The following is a 23,934-nucleotide window of genomic DNA, read 5'->3' on the forward strand; positions in this document are numbered from 1 at the left end:
ACGTCTCACTCTTGCTATCAGCCTGGGCACAGAAATCAAACAATGTAGGTGGCTACTAAATAAGTGTATGCTGTTTGTTACATTGAAACCTGTCTATACCCTACAACTAGCCTCTATAATACAGCCAGGTTAATGGCTCCATAGCATGTGTTTGGACCTGTGTTAGCAGGCCACCCTCTATAATACAGCCAGGTTAATGGGCCCCAAAGTTTCCATAGCATGTGTTTGGACCTGTGTTAGCAGGCCACCCTCTATAATACAGCCAGGTTAATGGGCCCCAAAGTTTCCATAGCATGTGTTTGGATCTGTGTTAGCAGGCCACCCTCTATAATACAGCCGGGCCCCAAACCTCTGCCTGGTGCATGGCCACTACCAAACAGGTATGCTACAGTGCGTACGTAACTCTACTGTATTGCACACAAGCTACACACATGTACAGTGTCTCTCACCTCATCTGACTTGCTGTAGAGGCGCTGTATGATAGGAGTGAGGGGGGAGAAGGTTCGGGTCATACTACCACCACGTTTACGAGCCTCTCCATTAGCATTCATACGCTGAGCTACTGACGTCATCTGCTTCCTGTGTGTGGTGGGAGAGGTGTGTGTGTGTGTGTGGTGTGGTGTGTGTGTGTGTGTGTGTGTGTGTGTGTGTGTGGGGGGGGGGGGGTGCAGTCATAGTGTGTGTATAGGAACACTAGTTATAATTCAAGCATGGACATGTTGCTGTATTTGAACATCTTTCAGCAGCCATAACTTTAGTACCGTGACCCCAATTTCAAAAATTTGATGATTTTCTGAAAGCTAAGAAAGAGACCTTTCAAATGATGTATTTCAATCCAATATTTAGATGTGGTCATAATTCAACTTTGAACTATGGGCTATTATTACATGGTATCGTGCTAAAATTGTCATCTCCCAAAATATCTGGTACCATTTGAAAGGCCTTTTTCTAAGCTTTCGGAAAATCATAAAATTGGATCCACGGAATTCAAGTTATGACGACTGAACGAGTCCACTAACCAATTGATTAAACGGGGGACATGTACATGTAGTACATACCTGCACATTAATTTATACTATTCACTCACTCTAACACTTCTTGGGGGGTGGCTGTTCGATAGTCAATGGTATTATGGTCCTCCCCTTTATCTGCCGCCTCATGACCTCTGTCCTTTGACCCTCACGACCTCTTCTTAGCAGCAGGATCCGGGGGTACAGGGGGACGATTGGAGGATCGTTTAGGGGTAGTGGGTGGTCCAGGGGGCGCCTTCCACACAGGTACTTGACCCATGCTGGGGGGAGGGGGTTGATAATTCACTTTTGGCATCATTTGATAGGTTATAAAGAGAGCTACAGAAAACTCTATTTATGACAATTACCGTATACGCTTGATCAGGAGCAGCGGCTACTAAATGTTTCATTTTGCTGGAAGAGGAGGCTACAATTCAAGAGAGGCCACGTACTGTTCAAGAGCGGCGTTTATTAGCTCCAAAATATTTAGTTTGTCATTAAATTGTTGTTTATAAACTTAAACTCTGTCATGAGAAAGACTTTGTGAAGCACTAACAAGCTGCTACTTGTAGCTACGTACACGTAGCTAGCTGCTGGTAATAATTGTTTTTGGCTGCCACGTGCAGAAATGCTAGAGTCAAAGTTCACTGAGGCTAGTATTTGAGAGCGGCTACTAAATGTTCATTTTGCTAGCAAGGGAGGCTACTATTTGGGTGCGGTCTTTATACAAGAGTGGCTTCTGATCGAGCATATACGGTAATACAAGAGTGCTCTTGTTTGATAAAATTGGGTCAAATGGACCACGGATAATTACTAACTTTGGGCACAAAGTAATTTCTGAGATATACCCACGGTTATATATACGAACACAAGGAAATAATTACGTGTGTAGAATAATCATTACAGAGTGATTGCACTTACTTCTTATTGGCTGATGGTGCAGTAGCCCCTCCCCCTCCAGTGGGCGGAGTGTCCTGGTTCATGTGCAGTATTGATGCCATGAGGTCGACGTGATGTTCCCTCATCTTAGTCAGTCTCTCCTCGTGACTAGTCAGCAGTTTAGTAATGGCAGACTCATGCTCTTTCTCTAGACTGGAGAATGCATCTCGTAACTGTCCATTCTCCTTCTGTACACTGAGGGGGTGGGGTGGGTGTGGTAAGGGGGAGGGGCTTATTACAGTAACAGTGCAGACAATTGAGTGGTGTAGTTAGGTTATCAACAATTAAATATCTAATACCGTATAGCGGGTAATTTTTGTGGGGCAAAATATTCGTGGTTTTCATGGTTGAACACTAGCTGAACCACCAATATTTTACCCACGAATGAAGCGACCTTGACCACCTTTACCTGCAGTGAAAGCAGCAACTACGAACATACTATCCACAAAGTGACTAAATATTGCTCAACCACGAATATTTTGCCCCTACTGAAAATTACGGGCTATACGGTAGACACTAGCAATTCTCCCAGTGACACACTCTCATACAGACTTGCACACACACCACCATACACACACACTACACAATCCCTAATTAAAGGCCCTCCACTTACATAGCGAGCTGCTCGGCATTGTGTGTCAGTTCTCCGGAGAGTGCCCAACAAGTCTCGTACATCATGAGATAGCGGACACAGATATTCTGACCCATAGCATCGGCCCAGTCCACTGGCTTCTGGTTCTCCCTGTCCGTGTGGACCATGCTGTAGCCAAAGTCCATAAGCAGCTGTGTGTGGGTGTGTGTGTGTGTGGTGTGTGTGTGGTGTGTGTGTGTGGTGTGTGTGTGAGCGGTGTGGGTGTGTGTGTGTGTCTGTGTGTGTACGTGTGTGGTGTGTGTGTGGTGTGTGTGAGCGGTGTGTACGTGTGTGTGTGGGGTAGGGGAGAGATACAGCTAGACTTAGAACTCTAAAACCAAAAACATGATTGGAGTTATCGTTGCTACAGTAGCTATGTGATACACACGTTTCAGACTTGAGCAAGCACTTATTACACTAACAGCACACATCCACCCACCCACTCATACATCCGCCCACTCACCTGTAGATAGTCGAGGTGTCCTCCCTGTGCTGCAAAGTGGGCGGGGGTCACACCGGACTCATCCAGTATCTCCGTCACTTCCGACTGTTCGTTCCTCTTCTTCACCGTCTTGAGAAGCCACTCAAGGCACTTGGCCTGTCATGTGACGAGCACGTACACCATATAAATGTCATGTGACAAATAGAATAAGTTATGGATAGTCTAAGTTAGCAAATAATTATTTCGAAAGTATAGTGGCTATTTTTATTTCTAAATCTCCCCTAAAATGTAGAGGCCGGTGGTTAGTACCAACGACCACCACCGACCAGTGTGGGCACATCAATAGCAACCTATAACTAGGTATACACACACGCATGAACAGCTAGTCGGACAATACGCACAATTAGCGTGTGCTACAACAATACACAAACAAACAAACTAACAACAACACATTGCTACCAATCAGCACACACTCATCAATACCATAATATTTATAGCTATTTCAAAGAGATACAAAATGAATCTTTTGATCGTGAAAATGCATAATTCAAGTTATGAGCACTCAAAGTTAACTATCAAACAGAACCAGTTTGGATAATGACCAAGGTTGGATAACAACTCTTTGAACGACAATAACTTGCGTACCTAGGACCTTGGTCTTGCCTGGTGTGTGTGTGTGTGTGTGTGTGTGGGTGTGTGTGTGTGTGTGTGTGTGTGTGTGTGGGGGGGGGTTACTACGGTAGATGAATAGCAATGGTATTGTATATAGGAGGGAGGTTGTTAAACACTTTAAATTCCACTACAACATGACCTTAGAAAGTACAAGTGGTACTGGGGCTCTTTAAACGGCCATAACTTTAGTTGCAATTTCAAATTTTGGGGGATTTTCTGAAAGCTAGGAATCAAATGATATGTTTAAATTCAAAATTTGGTAGGGGAATAGAACGGAATAGTTAGATCGCAAAGATTTTTTACCGACAAAATATTCTAGTAATACGGTAGGCCTGGATCTGAGCAGTAACACATCTTCATGTTTGTTAGGGTACTTCAGTTTCAGATGACCGGCTGCCACCAACACTGACTCGACTGCACGCATGCCTACAGTGTACAATAGTGAGTAGGTCGAGTATACAGTACAGTGGGTTGTACCCACCATAGTCAGAATGGAGTTGGCTGGAGAGTTGCTCTGAACACAGTCCATAGGTCATGACAATCTTGATGGCCAGATTACGAGCATCCACAAAACCATAAGAGTAGAGAGATCTCTCCAATCATGGCATAGTCTGGCACCATCATGGCCACTGTACGAAACAACACCTACAGAGAGAAATATTGAAATGCATAGAGGCTAAATAGAAAGTACCGATAGTTACCTTTAGATTGTCTGGTAGTTCAGAGCAGCCAGCATAACCTGGGTTCATAGTTCATGGTGATGCAGACAAAGCACGATGGCCGCAGGTTTAGAGTAGTGCCCTCAAATACAAATGTCTTTAGACGAGTTTTCACTGCTCTCAAGATGGACAAAATGTATAGAGTAATTATAGGGATTGTTGAACGGCCATAATAATTATAATTATATAGATAATAAAATTATACTACCGTAAGACCTCGATTTAAGGCGACCCTCCAAATATGCGACACCCAGGAGCTTCAGCAATTTTCTGACCTCTAAAAGTAGCGACAGCTACGTTGATAATTATTTTTTAATGTCGCGTTCTAAATAGAGGTAGATGTAGCCACTCCCTAGCCTCGATTGTAGCCCACTGGAAAATCAGTGTTTTTAAGCGGCCTGAAATCGAGGCAAGTAGACTCTGTAAAGTTACCTCCAATTAGATGCAACCCTCTAAACATGCGACACCAGGGCTTCAATATAATTTTTTAACCTCCAAAAGATGCGACCTCTGGCTTCGTAATTATTTTTTAAAAAGTGTCGCTTTAAATCGAGATCTTACGGTATGAACCTACAGCATTCTCTAGGATGCTCCTCTCCTGGTTCTCCACTGACTTGTGATACAGCTACTCACCACACAGCCTCATCTGACAACACACCTGAAACAAGGGACAACAATTTGTTATAATTATGTTGGAGAACAATAAATACTGTAATAGTGCTGCTCACAAGCATCACTTACAGGAAGATAGACTCTTTAAGCCTGCAATCAGTATCCTGTAGTCTCTTCATTCTTGCTTTATTTTCGTTTCTGATCCACGTGGCATGATGTTAGCCTCTACACAGGCTCTCCTTTTTCTGTTCTTTATCACAATCGTTCAATAAGATAAAATACTGTATTAATCGTTCAATGAGATAAAATACGATATTAATTGGAGGAATAAAGAAAGAAATAGACGTAGAGTTAGGAAAAAGGAGAGCCTGTATCGGGAAGTCGCGTGAGGGTAGAAGGGTGGTAGAAGGGTGAAAATGAGCGTGGGCATACTGAGCTAGAGATGTTGGACTGCCCACGCAGAGATCTATGACTAACTAAAACTTTGCCTGCAGCAAGCTGGACATGGACTTGGAACTGGAAGTTTGCAAGCACTATAGCTAGCTATACCTTAGGCTTAGCTAGATGATCTACTAGTAATATGTGTTCAGATTCTATCAGACTATCACCTTTTCTTGTGTCTTTCTACATGCTATTATATAGTCTACTGATAGTATAGATCAAGAATAGCTTAGTCATCATTATCATATAGCAGGTAGCTACTGCCACCAGAGCTGGCCACGCTGGTTCTCTGATCTGACTTGCAGCACAGCTAGCTTGGTGGTTGTCTCATGCTCAGTACAGTCTTATTAACTCTGAATGCGTGGGAGAATATCTTACGTCATGATTGTGGGCTACATATCGCCCACGTTCATAAAAATCCTTGTGGATCACGCGATTTCCCAAACCAGGCCTTACTTTTTCTTAACTGTACGCCCATTTCTTTCTTTGCTGCCTCACTATGTCTTTTATGCATGGATGAACAGTGACAACAGCAAGAAAAAGTAAGGCCTGGGATCGAGGCTAGCATGATGTCTAGCTAGCTAGTACGAGGGGGAGTGGGAGAGGGAGGGGCTGGTGGTTCATTTCCAAATAAACACCAGCCCCTCCCCCTCCCACTAGAAAAGGGGCGGGTGGACAGGGTCAAAAGGTCACTAATGAATTATCACGTGAGCTTATGTTTTGTGCAGTAAATTTGCAAGTTTGACTGCACATCGCGCCCTGATTCTTGTGATAAAGTAGCCCCTTCATGTTACTGCTGCTGCAAATTAGTTAACTTTTAGCTACTGCGCCCCTCCAGAGAAATCGTGCAGTGCCTAAAAGGGGTGACCTCTCACAAAGGTCGTAGTTCTGTATGTCAAACTGACCTCTGACCTTTATAAAGTAGAAGCTATCGTGCTGTAGAGCAGAGGAGTAGGAAGATGTTTTTGTAAGGGGGTGCTTTACAAATCTGGGGGTTCGGGGGCTTGCCCCAGGAAAATTTTAGCACTCTACATTCCCGGAGATTAATTCTGAGCAAATTTGGTATAAAATTATCAGTATCAAAATTTTTATGCTATATACTTTAAATCTATTAAGTGGGTATGAATAAAGATTGCATTGCATGTGTCATTGTACTTCGGAGGAACGTTTCAATCTTCGCAGTGAATGTTTTAACTACAGCATGTCTATTTTAGGATCCAATTACACTTGATCTATAGTCTAGCTACCCTCTCTTTAGTAGCTGTTCATGGCTAGCTGGGCGGAGCCCGGCACCCGTTCCCAACGGGCTCCGCCCAACTAGTTCATGGCTACCATTGATGTCAAAAATGAGAGGAGACTTGCTTGTTGCAGATTCGCAATGCGCTTGCTCGAGATATCTACGATGCAATGTGGTTCATCTAGCTGACCTTTGTACTGTGTACGTAACTATGCTAGTATAGCTAGCTTAGTAACTAATATATAGCTAGCTAGCTAGCTACTAGCTAGCTAGCTACTAGCTGGACTTCTAGCTAGCTGCTTCATGGAGCAAGTAGGTAAGGTAGCTTGAGATAAGGGGGTGCTCCAGCACCCTGAGCACCCGTGCTTCCTACGCCACTGTAGAGTGAATGTATAGCTCAGCTATATCATCATCTAAGTATACTCTTGTTTCCAGAATGAAAAGGTGGCCTGCTGGCTAGAAAAGAGCTTGTTAAAGTAGGTTCAAGGTTCAAGTATTTTAATAAAGATTACGTCATTATTAACTTTTTGGCTGTGTCCAACCTCCCTCGCGAAGGGGACTGGGCGTTTAATCCCGAACGGCTAGTTTTCATTAGAATCTCTCCCGGCCTCAAATCGAGGTATACACTTTGCTCTATAATTATGATCATAGTATGAACATTTCATTGATAACAATGTTATAAACTAATGCATGAGTATGATTAAAGCATGACAAGAGAATGAACAAGAAGAAGTGGACTCTTGACTGTATTCGTTGCTTGTCACTTGTGTCGATGTCAAATGTAGCAGAAACTTCCCAAGGATGGTAGGTCATACTCCTACAGAGCAGCTATCAGGTACTTTGTTTCAGAAAACCAAGGCAAGATAACCTGCAAAATTGGCCTGTGTGATAACTTTCTTGGACTTTGTGTTTTCTTTTCTCTGCATATAGGACTACTTGTTCCCTGCATATACATCTTCAAGGGCAAACAGATCCATACAGAGAAAGTTATATGTCTGATCTTGGTCCAGCAAGGAGTATAGTCGTACTAGCTACTACCTAAAACTTCCTTTCTTCACTAGTCAACATTAAGGCATTAAGCTACTGCGCATGCTCAAACTCTTCATTCTGGCTGGGCTATAATCAAGTGAAAATACCCTTGTGCAAGAACTTTGAAGCAAAGAGGGGATGGGCATTTATTCAAGATGGGCTTATTTTCGCGAGGGTACGGTATAGTCTCTGGATCTATTTAGGCCTTTCTGTGATCTACAATTGCTCAACATTTTTAAATTGTCTCTCAAAAGTAATAGCTGCACTGTCGCCTTTATGCAACTTACTGCCTTTATGCAACCTGTTGCCTTATTTGCAACCTACTGCCTTTATGCAACCTACTGCCTTTATGCAACCTACTGCCTTTATGCAGTCTGTTTTATGCAGCCGGGCAGACTAGCCATCCACTTTGTTTTTACTTAATACGTATAATCATCTCTTTTCTTTTTTTTTAAAGGCGCCAGACATGAATATAGAAGCTAATTATATTCATATAAATTTTATTTTAAGCAACCTGCCGCCTTGATGCAGTCTGTTGCCTTTATGTTTTTTACTTACGAATAGGATCTCTTTTTTTTTAGCAGAATAGAAGCTAATACAAATCTGTTCCCTGTATAATTAACTCAATAACTTACAAAACAGAAAATGTACTACACTTAATTAACCTTCAGTATATAGCTGACTTTTAGTGATACACCATTAGACTCTATATCAGGAGCACATTCTGTAATGTGCTCCTGTTTATATCTATGTAAAAACTTAATTGTTTCAAGTTTCTGGAACACTTGAAAGTGTTTGACATCGAAAACAAGACCTAAAACTGAGTAGTTTTCAGGTGTCTTAACTGATAATGCTGATCTCTGTGAGTGTGTGTATACTTGCAAGCATTTAATCAGCGGATTCGTCAACTAATAATGCACTGTAAAAAATGATGTGAGGTTTTCACGCTATAATTATACACATTTATCACAATAGTCACGCTTATTTTTTTATAAACAAATTAATTTTATGCAATGCAAAGGTCTAAGAAAGTAGCTATTATATGGAGCTGTTAATAATTATTAATCTGAGACCTGTAACAATACACAAATAATTACCATGCACTTAAACTACATTAATTTGTTGAAGAAACTGTGTCACAGAGTTCAAAGCGTTCGTATCGAATTTTAGTGAGTTCCATTCTCTAATTGTTCTTGGGAAAAATTAAAGTAATAGTAGGTCTTAATAATTCATATCTGTGATGGTATTGGGCTCTCTGTATATAATTATAAAACCAGTTTGTCTTCTTGCTTTCTTCGCAATTTCCCTTATGTGCAGTGACCAAGATAGATCTCAGTGCCCAAAAATTGATACCATGCAATTGCAAGGTACCTACTAACCAGTGCAGTAGCTATATTCGGTTGTTATATATTATCGTGGAGTGGAATAGCTGATTGCAAAACATTCAAAAAAACCATGCCATGCACTTAACAGCATTATTTAGCATTTTCAATCGCATAAAGATAATAATACAGTAGATCTATTATAGCACACAATTTTGGAGGAAATGTTCTTAACAATAATCATGGTCATGCAATCATTACCCATGCACACTTTGATGCCTGGCATGGCATGCAGCAATGCAATTATGATATATAATGTGTAAAACTATACCAGCTATAGTATAGCTTTATTTTATGTATCTATTTTGCTTTGACATATCCACCGAGGCATCAGCAACCACGGTGTTTTCATTATAAGTGATTGTATCCTATTATATATACAACATTTCAATATTAAACAAACAGCTGCTTCCTCTTTGGGGATGTCTCTAATCATTGTTCAGATAGTTCCGTCAGTTCTGAAAAAGTTGTTAAAGTTGCTGAAGATAAAACAACAACATGTGAAGAAAACAAGATCGCCTGATTGGTACACTGCACTGCGCTTGATTTGATCACGATGTTTATCAAGATCAACACTATCTACTCGGCTATTGTTGGGATGACACAATCCACTGATTTCTGCAGCAGCACTAAAGTTGCTGCAAGCTCAGTTTTCCTGTCCTTCTGTGTTCTACTGGGAATTGCTAGCGAGTTAATCAATTGCTTTGGACACGAATTTAAATAGCAACAAAGAATACATCGACAAGTCATTCAATCAATTGGTAACTATCGGCATGATTCTTATTGTCACTATTTGCCTTCCCTTTTATTTACTGGCCGATAATTTCCAGCCTCTCGATTGTGCGTTCAGTTGTGACACTATTGTTGCTAGTGCGACCATCAGCACAACCACATGCAACCGGACGGCCAACAGTGGAGTTAGACTGGGGTTTACCCTAACCACGCTTATTATCGTCCTCATCTTCTCCAGTGTTTATTTCTATCATGTTCAATTAGCTGAAATAAATCGAAAGAAGCTGAAGAGTAACATTGTTATAATTACTGGGAAAGAAACAGTGGTGGAGAATTTTAAATTTTCCATTATGTTGCATGTCATAATAATTATGCTTTTTCTCAGAATTAACTATAATCAGGAGTTGCTATACATAAAGCTTAATGATTCAATAATTATGTATAGGTCTGCAGTGCGAGTGATATAGGTCTGAAGTGGTGTGGTCCATATTAATTGTGCCCATTATATATCACTCCTAAAAGGGGTGGGGCTGGTCTTGCAGGTACACTGTTATAGGAATGCTATGAACTTTACTTCCAACTTTAAATTATTAGGTATTGAAGAGTCTCACACTAGGCCCTGATAACATTATTTTTACCCATTAGTCTATTAATTCTCGGATCGAAAAATGTGCTTATTATTAAAAATCCAAAAATGCGACATAATAATTATAGACAAAATTAAGACGTATACATAAACACAGCACACATGCATGCAAAGCTAATTATAACTGACACATGTACACGACATAATTAATATAATCATGATTCTCATAATATTGGTGATAATCCTTCAAGCCATGAAAATGTCGTTATGCAAAACTTAATGTAATGATCTTTACCAAAAATGGACATTGATGCTATTTATCTTTAGACACCTAATTATGCTAAAAATTATTCCTAGCATAATTTATCAGGGCCTACATACATTACACACTGTGCATATGGCAAATGACACTATCATTAGTAACATACAAATCTTGAGTATAAGCAATAAAAATAATGAACAGTTTGTGCTATGCTAATAATAATTAATTTTTTCTGATGTGTTTCGAGCTTTCACCTTTGACCCTCAGCGAGTCCCCATCCAACTTGCCATGGTGACTATGGGACGGACTTTGACCTGGGCTTGATACTGATTTCATCTCTGTCGGGTTGTCATAGCGACTGTAGTATGGAAACTCGGTAATAGTTTTAGAGAACTTGACTTTCGGAGCCGATCTCCTAGCATCTCTACAGTGTGTGGGCGTGTGTGGGTGGGGGGTAATTTATAAAGAACAGAAATAATGCTGCAACTAAAGTGACTGCTATAGTGTACACACACGATTGGTAATACACAGTGACACTAGCAAGTGTATGCAATGGCCGAGTGGTCTCCCAGTAAAGTGTAGGGATAACTCACTCTGTGTGTCTCTGGCTCCTGGAGGACCTCTCACTCTTGCTATCAGCCTGGGCACAGAAATCAAACAATGTAGGTGGCTACTAAAGTCTATACTGTTGGCTACATTGAAACCTGTCTATACCCTACAAGTACATGCAGCCTCTATAATACAGCCAGGTTAATGGGCCCCAAAGTCTCCCAAGTGTTAGCAGGCCACCCTCTATAATACAGCCAGGTTAATGAGCCCCAAAACATCTTTTATAGCATGTGTCCCTCTATACTACAGCCAGGTTAATGGGCCCCCAAACCTCTGCCTGGTGCATGGCCACTACCAAACAGGTATGATACAGTGCGTACGTAACTCTACTGTATTGCACACAAGCTACACACATGTACAGTGTCTCTCACCTCATCTGACTTGCTGTAGAGGCGCTGTATGATAGGAGTGAGGGGGGAGAAGGTTCGGGTCATACCACCACCACATTTACGAGCCTCTCGATTAGCATTCATACGCTGAGCTACTGACGTCATCTGCTTCCTGTGTGTGATGGGAGGGTGTGTGTGTGTGTGAGTGAGGGGGAGGGTATGTGTGTGTGTGTGGGGGGGGGGCGCAGTCATAGTGTGTGTGTGTGGTGTGTGTGTGGGAGGTGCAGTCATAGTGTGTGTGTGTGTGGTGTGTGTGTGGTGGGAGGGTGTGTGTGGGGGGGGCGCAGTCATAGTGTGTGTGTGTGTGCGTGTGTGTGTGGGGGAACACAGTCATAGTGTGTGTGTGTGTGTGGGGGGGGGTGCAGTCATAGTGTGTGTGTGTGTGTGTGTGTGTGTGTGTGTGTGTGTGTGGGGGGGGGGGGGGTGCAGTCGTAGTGTGTGTGTGTGTGTGTGTGTATAGGTACCTAGTTATAATTCAAGCACGGACATGTTGCAGTAGTTGAACATCTTTCAGCAGCCATAACTTTAGTACCGTGACCCCATTTACCATGGCATGACCCCAATTTCAAAAATTTGATGAAGCTTAGAAAGATACCATTCAAATGATGTATTTCAATCGATGTGGCCTAATTAATAATTCAACTTTGAACCCTGGGCTATTATTACATGGTATTGTGCTAAAATTGTCATCACCCAAATATCTGGTACCATTTGAAAGGTCTTTTTCTAAGCTTTCGGAAAATCATAAAATTGGATCCACGAAATTCAAGTTATGGTGACTGAACGAGTCCACTAACCAATTGATTAAACGAGGGACATGTACATGTAGTACATACCTGCACATTAATTTATACTATTCACTCACTCTAACACTTCTTGGGGGGTGGCTGTTCGATAGTCAATGATATTATGGTCCTCCCCTTTATCTGCCGCCTCATGACCTCTGTCCTTTGACCCTCGCGATCTCTTCAGCAGGATCTGGGGGTACAGGGGGACGATTGGAGGATCGTTTAGGGGTAGTGGGTGGTTCAGGGGGCGCCTTCCACACAGGTACTTGACCCCTGCTGGGGGGAAGGGGTTGATAATTAGCACAAGAATAATAAGAAGCACTAACAAGCTGCTACTTGTAGCTACGTACATGTAGCTAGCTGCTGGTAATAATTGTTTTTGGCTGACACGTGCAGAAATGCTAGAGTCAAAGTTCACTGAGGCCACTATTTGAGACTGAATATTGCTCAACCACGAATATTTAACCCCCCGAAAATTACCGGCTATACGGTAGACACTAGCAGTAGCAATTTTCCCAGTGACACACTCTCATACAGACTTGCACACACACCACCATACACACACACTACACAATCCCTAATTAAAGGCCCTCCACTTACATAGCGAGCTGCTCGGCCATGTGTGTCAGTTCTCCGGAGAGTGCCCAAAAAGTCTTGTACATCATGAGATAGCGGACACAGATATTCTGACCCATAGCATCGGCCCAATCCACCGGCTTCTGGTTCTCCCTGTCCGTGTGGGTGTGTGTGTGTGTGTGTGTGGTGTGAGCGGTGTGGGTGTGTGTGGGTAGGGGAGTGATACAGCTAGACTTAGAACCTAAAACACGATTGCAGTTATCGTTGCTACAGTAGCTATGCGATACACACGTTTCAGACTTGAGCAAGCACTTATTACACTAACAGCACACATCCACCCTCCCACTCATACATCCGCTCACTCACCTGTAGACAGTCGAGGTGTCCTCCCTGTGCGGAAAAGTGGGCGGGGGTAAGCAGCAGTATCTATGTCACTTCCGACTGTTCGTTCCTCTTCTTCACCGTCTTGAGAAGCCACTCAAGGCACTTGGCCTGTCATGTGACGAGCACGTATACCATATGAATATCATGTGACAAATAGAATAAGTTATGGATAGTCTAAGTTAGCAAATAATTATTTCGAAAAGTATAATGGCTATTTTTATTTCTAAATCTCCCCTAAAATGTAGAGGCCAGTGGTTAGTACCAACCACCACCACCGACCAGTGTGGGCACATTAATAGCAACCTATAACTAGGTATACACACACGCATGAACAGCTAGTCGGACAATACGCACAATTAGCGTGTGCTACAACAATACACAAACAAACAAACTAACAACAACACATTGCTACCAATCAGCACACACTCATCAATACCATATAGCTATTTCAAAGGGATACAAAATGAATCTTTTAATCGTGAAAATGCATAATTCAAGTTATGAGCACTCAAAGTTAGCTATCAAACAGAACCATGCAGTTTGGATAATGACCAAGGTTGGATAACAACTATTTGAGCGACAATAACTTGCGTACCATTCGTCCAATCTCATAATTTTTGTATTCTTGTTGTTATCCAGTACAGTGTTCATGGACTCCATCCACAGAGTGTCTATAGGACCATCAAACACCACCCACTTACGGTCATCATTTTGTGCAGGTGCAAACTCCCTACACACACAGATATAAGCACTGATCAACCACGCAATGATACGTACGTAGCTATCAAAATGACTGTAAAAAGCGCAAGGCTATTATATACTTTGCTTTTGCTAAAATTGTCGGATTTCTACTAATCACAAAACTTACATCTACATGTAAGCACACCATTGGAAAGGTTGTTCTCAGAGCTAGCAATTAGATTTGAAAGTAGAACAAAAATTACAGGCTACCTAAGACAGCTGAAAAGCTATAGCCTTGTGCTTTTGTTACAATGGAGCGCAACTATATATGCACAGGCTTAGGCTCACTTGAATGTGTTGGCTACCACACCATCAGTCAACTCGTGTGACACAGGGTCAAACTGACCAAACAGTTGACCCTTAGTGACAGCCTTGGGGTTGATGACTCTATAGCCTGTCTTGTTCTCTTCCATCTGTCCCCTCTCATTGATTAGTGTGAGTGTGTCAGCTAGTACATGTCTTGCCTGGTGTGTGTGTGTGTGTATGTGTGTGTGTGTGTGTGTGTGTGTGTGTGTGTGTGTGTGTGTGTGTGTGTGTGTAGGGGGGGTTACTACGGTAGATGAATAGCAATGGTATTGTATATAGGAGGGAGGTTGTTAAAACACTTTAAATTCCACTACAACATGACCTTAGAAAGTACAAGTGATACTGGGGCTCTTTAAACGGTCATAACTTTAGTTGCAATTTCAAATTTTGGGGGATTTTCTGAAAGCTATGATTTGTTTAAATCCAAAATTTGGTGGGGGAATAGTTAGATCGCAAAGATTTTTACCGGCAAAATATTCTAGTAATACGGTAGGCCTCTCCTAGCTTATAGTACCATACCTTGGGTAGGGTGACGTCCATGATGGATCTGAGCAGTAACACGTCTTCATGTTCGTTAGGGTACTTCAGTTTCAGATGACCGGCTGCCACCAACACTGACTGGACTGCACGCATGCCTACAGTGTACAATAGTGAGTAGGTCGAGTATACAGTACAGTGGGTTGTACCCACCATAGTCAGAATGGAGTTGGCTGGAGAGTTGCTCTGAACACAGTCCATAGGTCATGACAATCTTGACGGCCAGATTACGAGCATCCACAAAACCATAAGAGTAGAGAGAGATCTCTCCAATCATGGCATAGTCTGGCACCATCATGGCCACTGTACGAAACAACACCTACAGAGAAAAAAATTTAAATGCTAAATAGAAAGTACCGATAGTTACCTTTAGATTGTCTGGTAGTTCAGAGCAGCCAGCATAACCTGGGTTCATGGTTCATGGTGATGCAGACAAAGCACGATGGCCGCAGGTTCAGAGTAGTGCCCTCAAATACAAATGTCTTTAGATGAGTTTTCACTGCTCTCAAGATGGACAAAATGTACAGAGTAATTATAGGGAATTGTTGAACGGCCATAATAATTATAATTTTTTTTATATAGATAATAAAATTATACTACCGTAAGACCTTGATTTAAGGTGACCCTCCAAATATGCGACACCCAGGAGCTTCAGCAATTTTCTGACCTCTAAAAGTAGCGACAGCTACATTGATAATTATTTTTTAATGTCGCATTCTAAATGTAGCCACTCCCTAGCCTCGATTGTAGCCCACTGGAAAATCAGTGTTTTTAAGCGGCCTGAAATCGAGGCAAATAGACTCTGTAAAGTTACCTCCAATTAGATGCGACCCTCTAAATATGCGACACCAGGGCTTCAATATAATTTTTCAACCTCCAAAAGATGCGACCTCTGGCTTCGTAATTATTAAAAAGTGTCGCTTTAAATCGAGATCTTATGGTATGAGCCTACAGCATTCTCTAGGATGCTCCTCTCCTGGTCCTCCACTGACTTGTGATAGAGCTACTCACCACACAGCCTCATCTGACAACACACCTGAAACAAGGGACAACAATTTGTTATAATTATGTTGGAGAACAATAAATACTGTAATAGTGCTGCTCACAAGCATCACTTACAGGAAGATAGGCTCCTTAAGCCTGCACTCAGTCATTCTTGCTTTTCTCTTTTGTTTCTGATCCTCGTGGCACCATCAAAGCAGAACTCAAAGGCTCTGCTAATGCACACTTGAAACAACAATGATGGACATTTATTACCCACTCCTTGAGTTTTTGCATGCAGCAAAATTAAATTGTTTATCATGTGTATAAAACTTTATGTTATGTAGCTTGGACATCTCAACCGAGGCATCAGCACCTTTTAATTTTTAATAACTTGTACTTGGGCTTTGTTCAACAAAGAAAGGCGTTGTTTGTTTTCTAAAGTAAGGGAATTCCCCAAACTGCATTATGCATTCCGTATTTCTTGCGGCTGTGCACCCACACCATCCTTTCTCCTTTCAACAACATAGACTGGCGGTGACAGCCGCCCGAGCGTGTAGCGCGAGCGACTGGCAAACTGCCTATCAGTCACTCGTCTCAGCGGAAGTGTAATAGATCGTATGACACTACTAAACATGAATATCGTTATAGATAATGTGGTTAAATTTTGCTATGAGATTCAGCTACTATGGAATGCACTGAATCCCCTGAAGTGTAAGTGCGGTTACAATTACAGGGCTAATATGACGTTGAGCAATCTGATAGGCTGCAATGCTCGTTGCAGCTGAGACGAGTGACTGATAGACAGTTTGCCAGTCCCTCGCGGTACACGAGGGGCTGTCGCCGCCAGTCTATCAACAACATTTGTAGGTCACTGTCACCAGGCAAAAGCAAAGAACTGATCAGCTCTAAATCTATGCAGTCTAAGTCCAGACATTAGCAATGCTAGTGAGTGCATATAATTACAGGCTGCTGCATAGATCTATATATAAGCTATAAAGTGGATGTGCATATGAGCATGACCTCCTATAAACTACTGCATAATTATAGTCTTCTTAAGTTACAGCTCTCCCTCCCCATGTATGTAGGGCAAGCGTCCGATAGCTCAGAGCAAGGTTGTCTTTATCTCACTCCTAGTGGTGGACATGCTCAACACCATCCTGCAAGAGACCATCACACTCTCCAAGGGTGATCGAGTAGCAAGTGCCCGAGCTGCCATTATTGTCTTTGTTATCTGTATCATTATATTATTTGGCCCGTTAACGATTGGCCATTATGTCTATCTCTGCATAGCAAGAAAAAATCCAGTCAGTTTTATTACATCTCTCCTTGAAATTATGGGAGTGCTTTTCTTTTTCTATGGCAACAATATCACCAGTATTATCAACAACTGGAGAATTGAGTTAGGTTGTGACTCTCAATGCGTCCTCGATAATCAAATAGCAGCTGCTTTCTCTTTGGGGATGTCTCTAATCATTATTCAGATAGTTCCGTCAGTTCTGAAAAAGTTGTTATTAAAAGTTGCTGAAGAGAAAACAACAAAATGTGAAGAAAACAAGATCGCCTGATTGGTACACTGCGCTTGGTTTGATCACGATGTTTATCAAGATCAACACCATCTACTTGGCTATTGTTGGGATGACACAATCCACTGATTTCTGCAGCAGCACTGAAGTTGCTGCAAGTTCAGTTTTCCTGTCCGTTTGTGTTCTACTGGGAGTTGCTAGCGAGTTAATCGATTATTTCTATGCTTTGGACACGAATTTAAAGAGCAACAAAGAATACATCGACAAGTCATTCAATCAATTGGTGACTATCGGCATGATTCTTATTGTCACTATTTGCCTTCCCTTTTATTTACTGGCCGATAATTTCCAGCCTCTCGATTGTGCGTTCAGTTGTGACACCATTGTTGCTAATGCGACCATCAGCACAACCACATGCAACCGGACGGCCAACAGTGGAGTTAGACTGGGGTTTACCCTAACCACGCTTATTATCGTCCTCATCTTCTCCGGTGTTTATTTCTATCATGTTCGATTAGCTGAAATAAATCGAAAGAAGCTAAAGAGTAACATTGTTATAATTACTGGGAAAGAAACAGTGGTGGAGAATTTTTAATTTTCCATTATAATTATCAAGTTGTATTGTCATAATTATATGCTTTGTCTCAGAATTAACTATAATCGTAGTAGAGTAGCTATACATAAAGCTAATTAAATTAATGATTCAATAATTATGTATAGGTCTGCAGTGTGAGTGATATAGGTCTGAAGTGGTGGGGTCCATATTAATTGTGCCCATTATATATCACTCCTAAAAGGGGTGGGGCTGGTCTTGCAGGTACACTGTTATAGGAATGCTATGAACTTTACTTCCAACTTTAAATTATTAGGTATTGAAGAGTCTCACACTAGGCCCTGATAACATTATTTTTACCCATTATTCTATTAATTCTCGGATGGAAAAATGTGCCTATTATTAAAAATCCAAAAATGCGACATAATAATTATAGACAAAATTAAGACGTATACATAAACACAGCACACATGCAAAGCTAACTGACACATGTACACGATATAATTAATATAATCATGATTCTCATAATATTGGTGATAATCCTTCAAGCCATGAAAATGTCGTTATGCAAAACTTAATGTAATGATCTTTACCAAAAATGGACATTGATGCTATTATGCTAAAATTATTCCGAGCATAATTTATCAGGGCCTACATTACACACTGTGCATATGGCAAATGACACTATCATTAGTAACATACAAATCTTGAGTATAAGCAATAAAAATAATGAACAGTTTGTGCTATGAATTAATTTTTTTCTGATGTGTTCCGAGCTTTCACCTTTGACCCTCAGCGAGTCCCCATCCAACTTGCCATGGTGATTATGGGACGGACTTTGACCTGGGCTTGATACTGATTTGATCTCTGTTGGGTTAGCATAGCGACTGTAGTCTGGAAACTCTGTAATAGTTTTAGAGAACTTGACTTTCGGAGCCGATCTCCTAGCGTCTCTACAGTGTGTGGGCATATGTGTGGGTGGGGGGTAATTTATAAAGAACAGAAATAATGCTGCAACTAAAGTGACTGCTACAGTGTACACACACGATTGGTAATACACAGTGACACTAGCAAGTGTATGCAATGGCCGAGTGGTCTCCCAGTAAAGTGTAGGGATAACTCACTCTGTGTGTCTCTGGCTCCTGGAGGACCTCTCACTCTTGCTATCAGCCTGGGCACAGAAATCAAACAATGTAGGTAGCTACTAAAGTCTATACTGTTGGCTACATTGAAACCTGTCTATACCCTACAAGTACATGCACCGCTAATACAGCCAGGTTAATAGGCCTGTGTTTGGACCTGTGTTAGCCAAAACCCTCTAGCATGTGTCCCTCTATAATACAGCCAGGTTAATGGGCCCCAAAACCTCTGCCCGGTGCATGGCCACTACCAAACAGGTATGATACAGTGCGTACGTAACTCTACTGTATTGCACACAAGCTACACACATGTACAGTGTCTCTCACCTCATCTGACTTGCTGTAGAGGCGCTGTATGATAGGAGTGAGGGGGGAGAAGGTTCGGGTCATACCACCACCACGTTTACGAGCCTCTCCATTAGCATTCATACGCTGAGCTACTGACGTCATCTGCTTCCTGTGTGTGTGTGGGGGGGTGTGTGGTGGGAGGGTGGGTGTGTGTGTGTGTGTGTGTGTGTGTGGTGGGAGGGTGTGTGCGTGTGTGTGGTGGGAGGGTGTGTGTGTGGGGGGGAGGGTGTGTGTGTGCGAGGGTGTGCGTGTGAGTGTGTGTGTGGGGGGGGGGGGTGCAGTCATAGTGTGTGTGTGTGTTGGGGGGGGGGGGTGCAGTCATAGTGTGTGTGTGTGAGTGTGTGTGTGGGGGGGGGTGCAGTCATAGTGTGTGTGTGTGTGGGGGGGTGCAGTCATAGTGTGTGTGTGTGGGGGGGGGGTGCAGTCATAGTGTGTGTATAGGTACCTAGTTATAATTCAAGCACGGACATGTTACAGTAGTTGAACATCTTTCAGCAGCCATAACTTTAGTACCGTGACCCCAATTTCAAAAATTTGATGATTTTCTGAAAGCTTAGAAAGTTACCAAATGATGTATTTCAATCCAATATTTAGGTATGGCCATAATTTGACTTTGAACCCTGGGCTATTATTACATGGTATTGTGCTAAAATTGTCATCTCCCAAATATCTGGTACCATTTGAAAGGTCCACGGAATTCAAGTTATGGCGACTGAACGAGTCCACTAACCAATTGATTAAACGGGGGACATGTACATGTAGTACATACCTGCACATTAATTTATACTATTCACTCACTCTAACACTTCTTGGTGGGTGGCTGTTCGATAGTCAATGGTATTATGGTCCTCCCCTTTATCTGCCGCCTCATGACCTCTGTCCTTTGACCCTTGCGACCTCTTCTTAGCAGCAGGATCTGGGGGTACAGGGGGACGATTGGAGGATCGTTTAGGGGTAGTGGGTGGTTCAGGGGGCGCCTTCCGCACAGGTACTTAACCCCTGCTGAGGGGAGGGGGTTGATAATTAACTTTTCGCTTCATTTGATAGGATATAAAGAGAGCTACAGAAAACTCTATTTACCATATTATGCTTGATCAGGAGCCGCGGCTACTAAATGTTTCATTTTGCTGGAAGAGGAGGCTACAATTCAAGAGAGGACACGTACTGTTCAAGAGCGGCGTTTATTAGCTCCAAAATATTTAGTTTGTCATTAAATTGTTGTTTATAAACTTGAACTCTGCCATGAGAAAGTCTTTGTGAAGCACTAACAAGCTGCTACTTGTAGCTACGTACATGTAGCTAGCTAGCTGCTAGTAATAATTGTTTTTGGCTGCCACATGCAGAAATGCTAGAGTCAAAGTTCACTGAGGCTACTATTTGAGAGCGGCTACTAAATGTTTCATTTTGCTAGCAAGGGAGGCTACTATTTGAGTGCGGCCTTTATACAAGAGCGGCCTCTGATCGAGCATATACGGTTACCAGAAAATCATTACACAGTTGAAATTGGACAAATTATGGCCGTTCAAAGACACAAGCAATGCAATTACAATAGTTTCCAACATCTACAACAGTACAGTGATCACTGATCTAAACACACCAGCAGATAGAAAACTGTTAATTGTGAAAATACACAATCCTATCCAAGTTATGAGCACACTCAAAGTTAGTGGATCATGTGCCTACCTTTACAGTCATGTGACCCGGCAGTATTCTCACAGTAGGTACCACTAGAGCACAACGACTCCACCTCACACTCGTCCACATCTGGGGAGATGGTCTGATCATCTGCACACACTGCATGGGGAGAATACACGGATAACTGCAAACACGCTATAGTGGAAATTATAATAATACGGACACTTTAACTATGGAAAGTGAACTGTTTATTGTAGTGTGTCTGCTAATTTCATGTGCTTCTATTGAGTTGGGACTTCCCCTGATTATAATGCCTGATTATAAGAGGTGTCTTTATTTCAAGGGTAGTCAGTGTAGCCACACCCCCTCACCCGTAATGGCGTGCTGTATCTTCCTCTTCCTCTCTAGGATGCTCCTCTCCTGGTCGTCCACTGACTTGTGATAGAGCTACTCACCACACAGCCTCATCTGACAACACACCTGAAACAAGGGACAACAATTTGTTATAATTATGTTGGAGAACAATAAATACTGTAATAGTGCTGCTCACAAGCATCACTTACAGGAAGATAGACTCTTTAAGCCTGCACTCAGTATATTGCATTTGTTCGAGGCAAGTAGACTCTGTAAAGTTACCTCCAATTAGATGCGACCCTCTAAATATGCGACACCAGGGCTTCAATATAATTTTTCAACCTCCAAAAGATGCGACCTCTGGCTTCGTAATTATTAAAAAGTGTCGCTTTAAATCGAGATCTTACGGTATGAACCTACAGCATTCTCTAGGATGCTCCTCTCCTGGTCCTCCACTGACTTGTGATAGAGCTACTCACCACACAGCATCATCTGACAACACACCTGAAACAAGGGACAACAATTTGTTATAATTATGTTGGAGAACAATAAATACTGTAATAGTGCTGCTCACAAGCATCACTTACAGGAAGATAGACTCTTTAAGCCTGCACTCAGTATTGTATTCATTCTTGCTTTGAATCTCTTTAGTTTCTGATCCACGTGGCACCATCAGCAAAACTCAAAAGTAGGGAGGGAGCTGAGGGGGAGGGGCTGGTGTTTTATTCATTTCCCTTTAGCCTAAGAAGGGAAATGAATAAAACACCAGCCCCGCCCCCTCCCACTAATTAATTGTCTCTCAAGAACTTATGACAATGACAATTTATAGCACCAATAGAACAACAGACAAATAGTAATAATTAATGTTCAAAATTGTAGACCACAGTCAATAATTGTATCAAATGATCACTTGAGGACAACACAATGAATGAGGTATAATTATACAAAAACAAAGTGTGTAAATTATGTTCAGTTCAAGTCCAGGAAGCAGCTGTCACAGACTCTGACTAACTTCTTTGAGGAGGGCAGCTGGGTGCTTTGTGAAGTGCACTGTTGGCAGAATATTATCCTGTGTGTGTGTGTGGGGGGGGGGGATGTGGGTGTGTGTGTGTGTGTGTGTGTGTGGGGGTGTGTGTGTGTGTGTGTGTGTGTGTGTGTGTGTGTGTGTGGTGTGTGTGTGTGTGTGTGTGTGTGTGGGGGGGGTGTGGGTGTGTGTGTGTGTGTGGGTGTGTGTGTGGGTGTGTGTGGGTGTGTGTGTGTGTGTGGGGGGATCCATTAATTAATGAATGTCTGAACATACGTAACAGTACATACATGTGTAGCTCTTAGTTCAATATTTCACAAACTTCCTTTATTTAGAATAATAGCGCATGCATTGCAGAATGCAGAGGCTGCAAAAATGCATTGATTTTACAATGACTTCAATGTAAAAGGGTGTGCCAGCTCAGCACAATTAGGACTATTTATAAGGCCTAGGAACAGGCCTGTATTGTCTGGGCCAGGTTTTGTGGTGGTAGTATCTGATAATGGGGATGGGTCTATGTGGTTCTTCTATAGGTGGCAAGCACAATTAACCTCTAATTTTGGTTCTTAGAAATTAGCACAAGGCATTAGTCAAGATAGTAGTGTGTGTGTGTGTGTGTGTGTGTGTGTGTGTGTGTGTGGGTGTGTGTGTGGGGTGTCCTAAAATCCTTATCATTACACAAAATCACCATAGAATGTTGCTATTCTAACAACATCCTGAGCAATGATGGCTTCTAGAACTTGTATGGTAATTTTTAGGGCTAATATTTTCTGGCTAATCTGCGAGATAAAATTAGACCCTCGACAATTCCCCGCTATAAGGTGGTATCAATGGTAGATGCTCTTATCTGCTCTTGGTGGTATGGAAACTCACATACAAATTATGGTGAGGATTTGAAGTGGAGAATGGGCTGGGACTAGCTTGGATATACCAGCAGATGTGGTGGGAGGGTGTGTGTGTGTGAAGGGGGGCGCAGTCATAGTGTGTGTGTGTGTGTGTGTGGTGTGTGGTGTGTGTGTGGGGGGGGGCGCAGTCATAGTGTGTGTGTGTGTGTGTGTGTGGGGGGGGGGTGGGTGCAGTCATAGTGTGTGTATAGGTACCTAGTTATAATTCAAGCACGGACATGTTGCAGTAGTTGAACATCTTTCAGCAGCCATAACTTTAGTACCGTGACCCCAATATCAAAAATTTGATGATTTTCTGAAAGCTTAGAAAGTGACCTTTCAAATGATGTATTTCAATCCAATATTTAGATGTGGCCATAATTCAACTTTGAACCATGGGCTATTATTACATGGTATCGTGCTAAATCTGTCATCTCCCAAATATCTGGTACCATTTGAAAGGTCT

At 42.1% G+C, this 23,934-nt stretch overlaps 2 protein-coding genes and 1 long non-coding RNA gene across 5 annotated transcripts in view; all 3 read right to left on the minus strand.

Annotated features, from left to right (window-relative positions):
* The window catches only part of LOC135347007 (dynein axonemal heavy chain 12-like), a 34,254-nt gene extending 12,466 nt beyond the window's left edge, over positions 1 to 21,788 (minus strand). The window contains exons 1-8 of one of the 3 annotated variants that reach the window (XM_064544819.1): positions 21,255 to 21,570; positions 15,392 to 15,523; positions 15,178 to 15,343; positions 15,007 to 15,122; positions 14,470 to 14,645; positions 14,036 to 14,170; positions 3,044 to 3,178; positions 2,595 to 2,732 (exon numbers count right to left, since the gene is read on the minus strand). In XM_064544819.1, coding sequence (XP_064400889.1) covers positions 3,145 to 3,178; positions 14,036 to 14,170; positions 14,470 to 14,645; positions 15,007 to 15,122; positions 15,178 to 15,343; positions 15,392 to 15,439 — 675 coding nt within the window. In that variant the 5' untranslated portion in view covers positions 15,440 to 15,523; positions 21,255 to 21,570 and the 3' untranslated portion in view covers positions 2,595 to 2,732; positions 3,044 to 3,144. The other 2 variants (XM_064544817.1, XM_064544818.1) reach the window with 2 other exon arrangements.
* On the minus strand, positions 3,695 to 6,025 carry LOC135347037 (uncharacterized). The gene is made up of 4 exons (XR_010398220.1): positions 5,155 to 6,025; positions 4,396 to 5,071; positions 4,176 to 4,339; positions 3,695 to 4,120 (listed from the first exon to the last, which is right to left on the minus strand). It is a non-coding gene; the product is annotated as an uncharacterized LOC135347037 (long non-coding RNA).
* On the minus strand, positions 10,473 to 11,798 carry LOC135347018 (uncharacterized). Its single transcript, XM_064544837.1, has 3 exons — positions 11,675 to 11,798; positions 11,288 to 11,334; positions 10,473 to 11,118 (listed from the first exon to the last, which is right to left on the minus strand). Exons 1-3 carry the CDS (start codon positions 11,795 to 11,797, stop codon positions 10,917 to 10,919), a joined length of 372 nt encoding a protein of 123 aa, XP_064400907.1. The 5' UTR covers position 11,798; the 3' UTR covers positions 10,473 to 10,916.
* Positions 21,789 to 23,934: the final 2,146 nt, after the last annotated feature.

The sequence above is a fragment of the Halichondria panicea genome, chromosome 13, assembly GCF_963675165.1.
Source record: "Halichondria panicea chromosome 13, odHalPani1.1, whole genome shotgun sequence".
In the NCBI taxonomy this organism is placed as follows: Eukaryota; Metazoa; Porifera; class Demospongiae; order Suberitida; family Halichondriidae; genus Halichondria; species Halichondria panicea.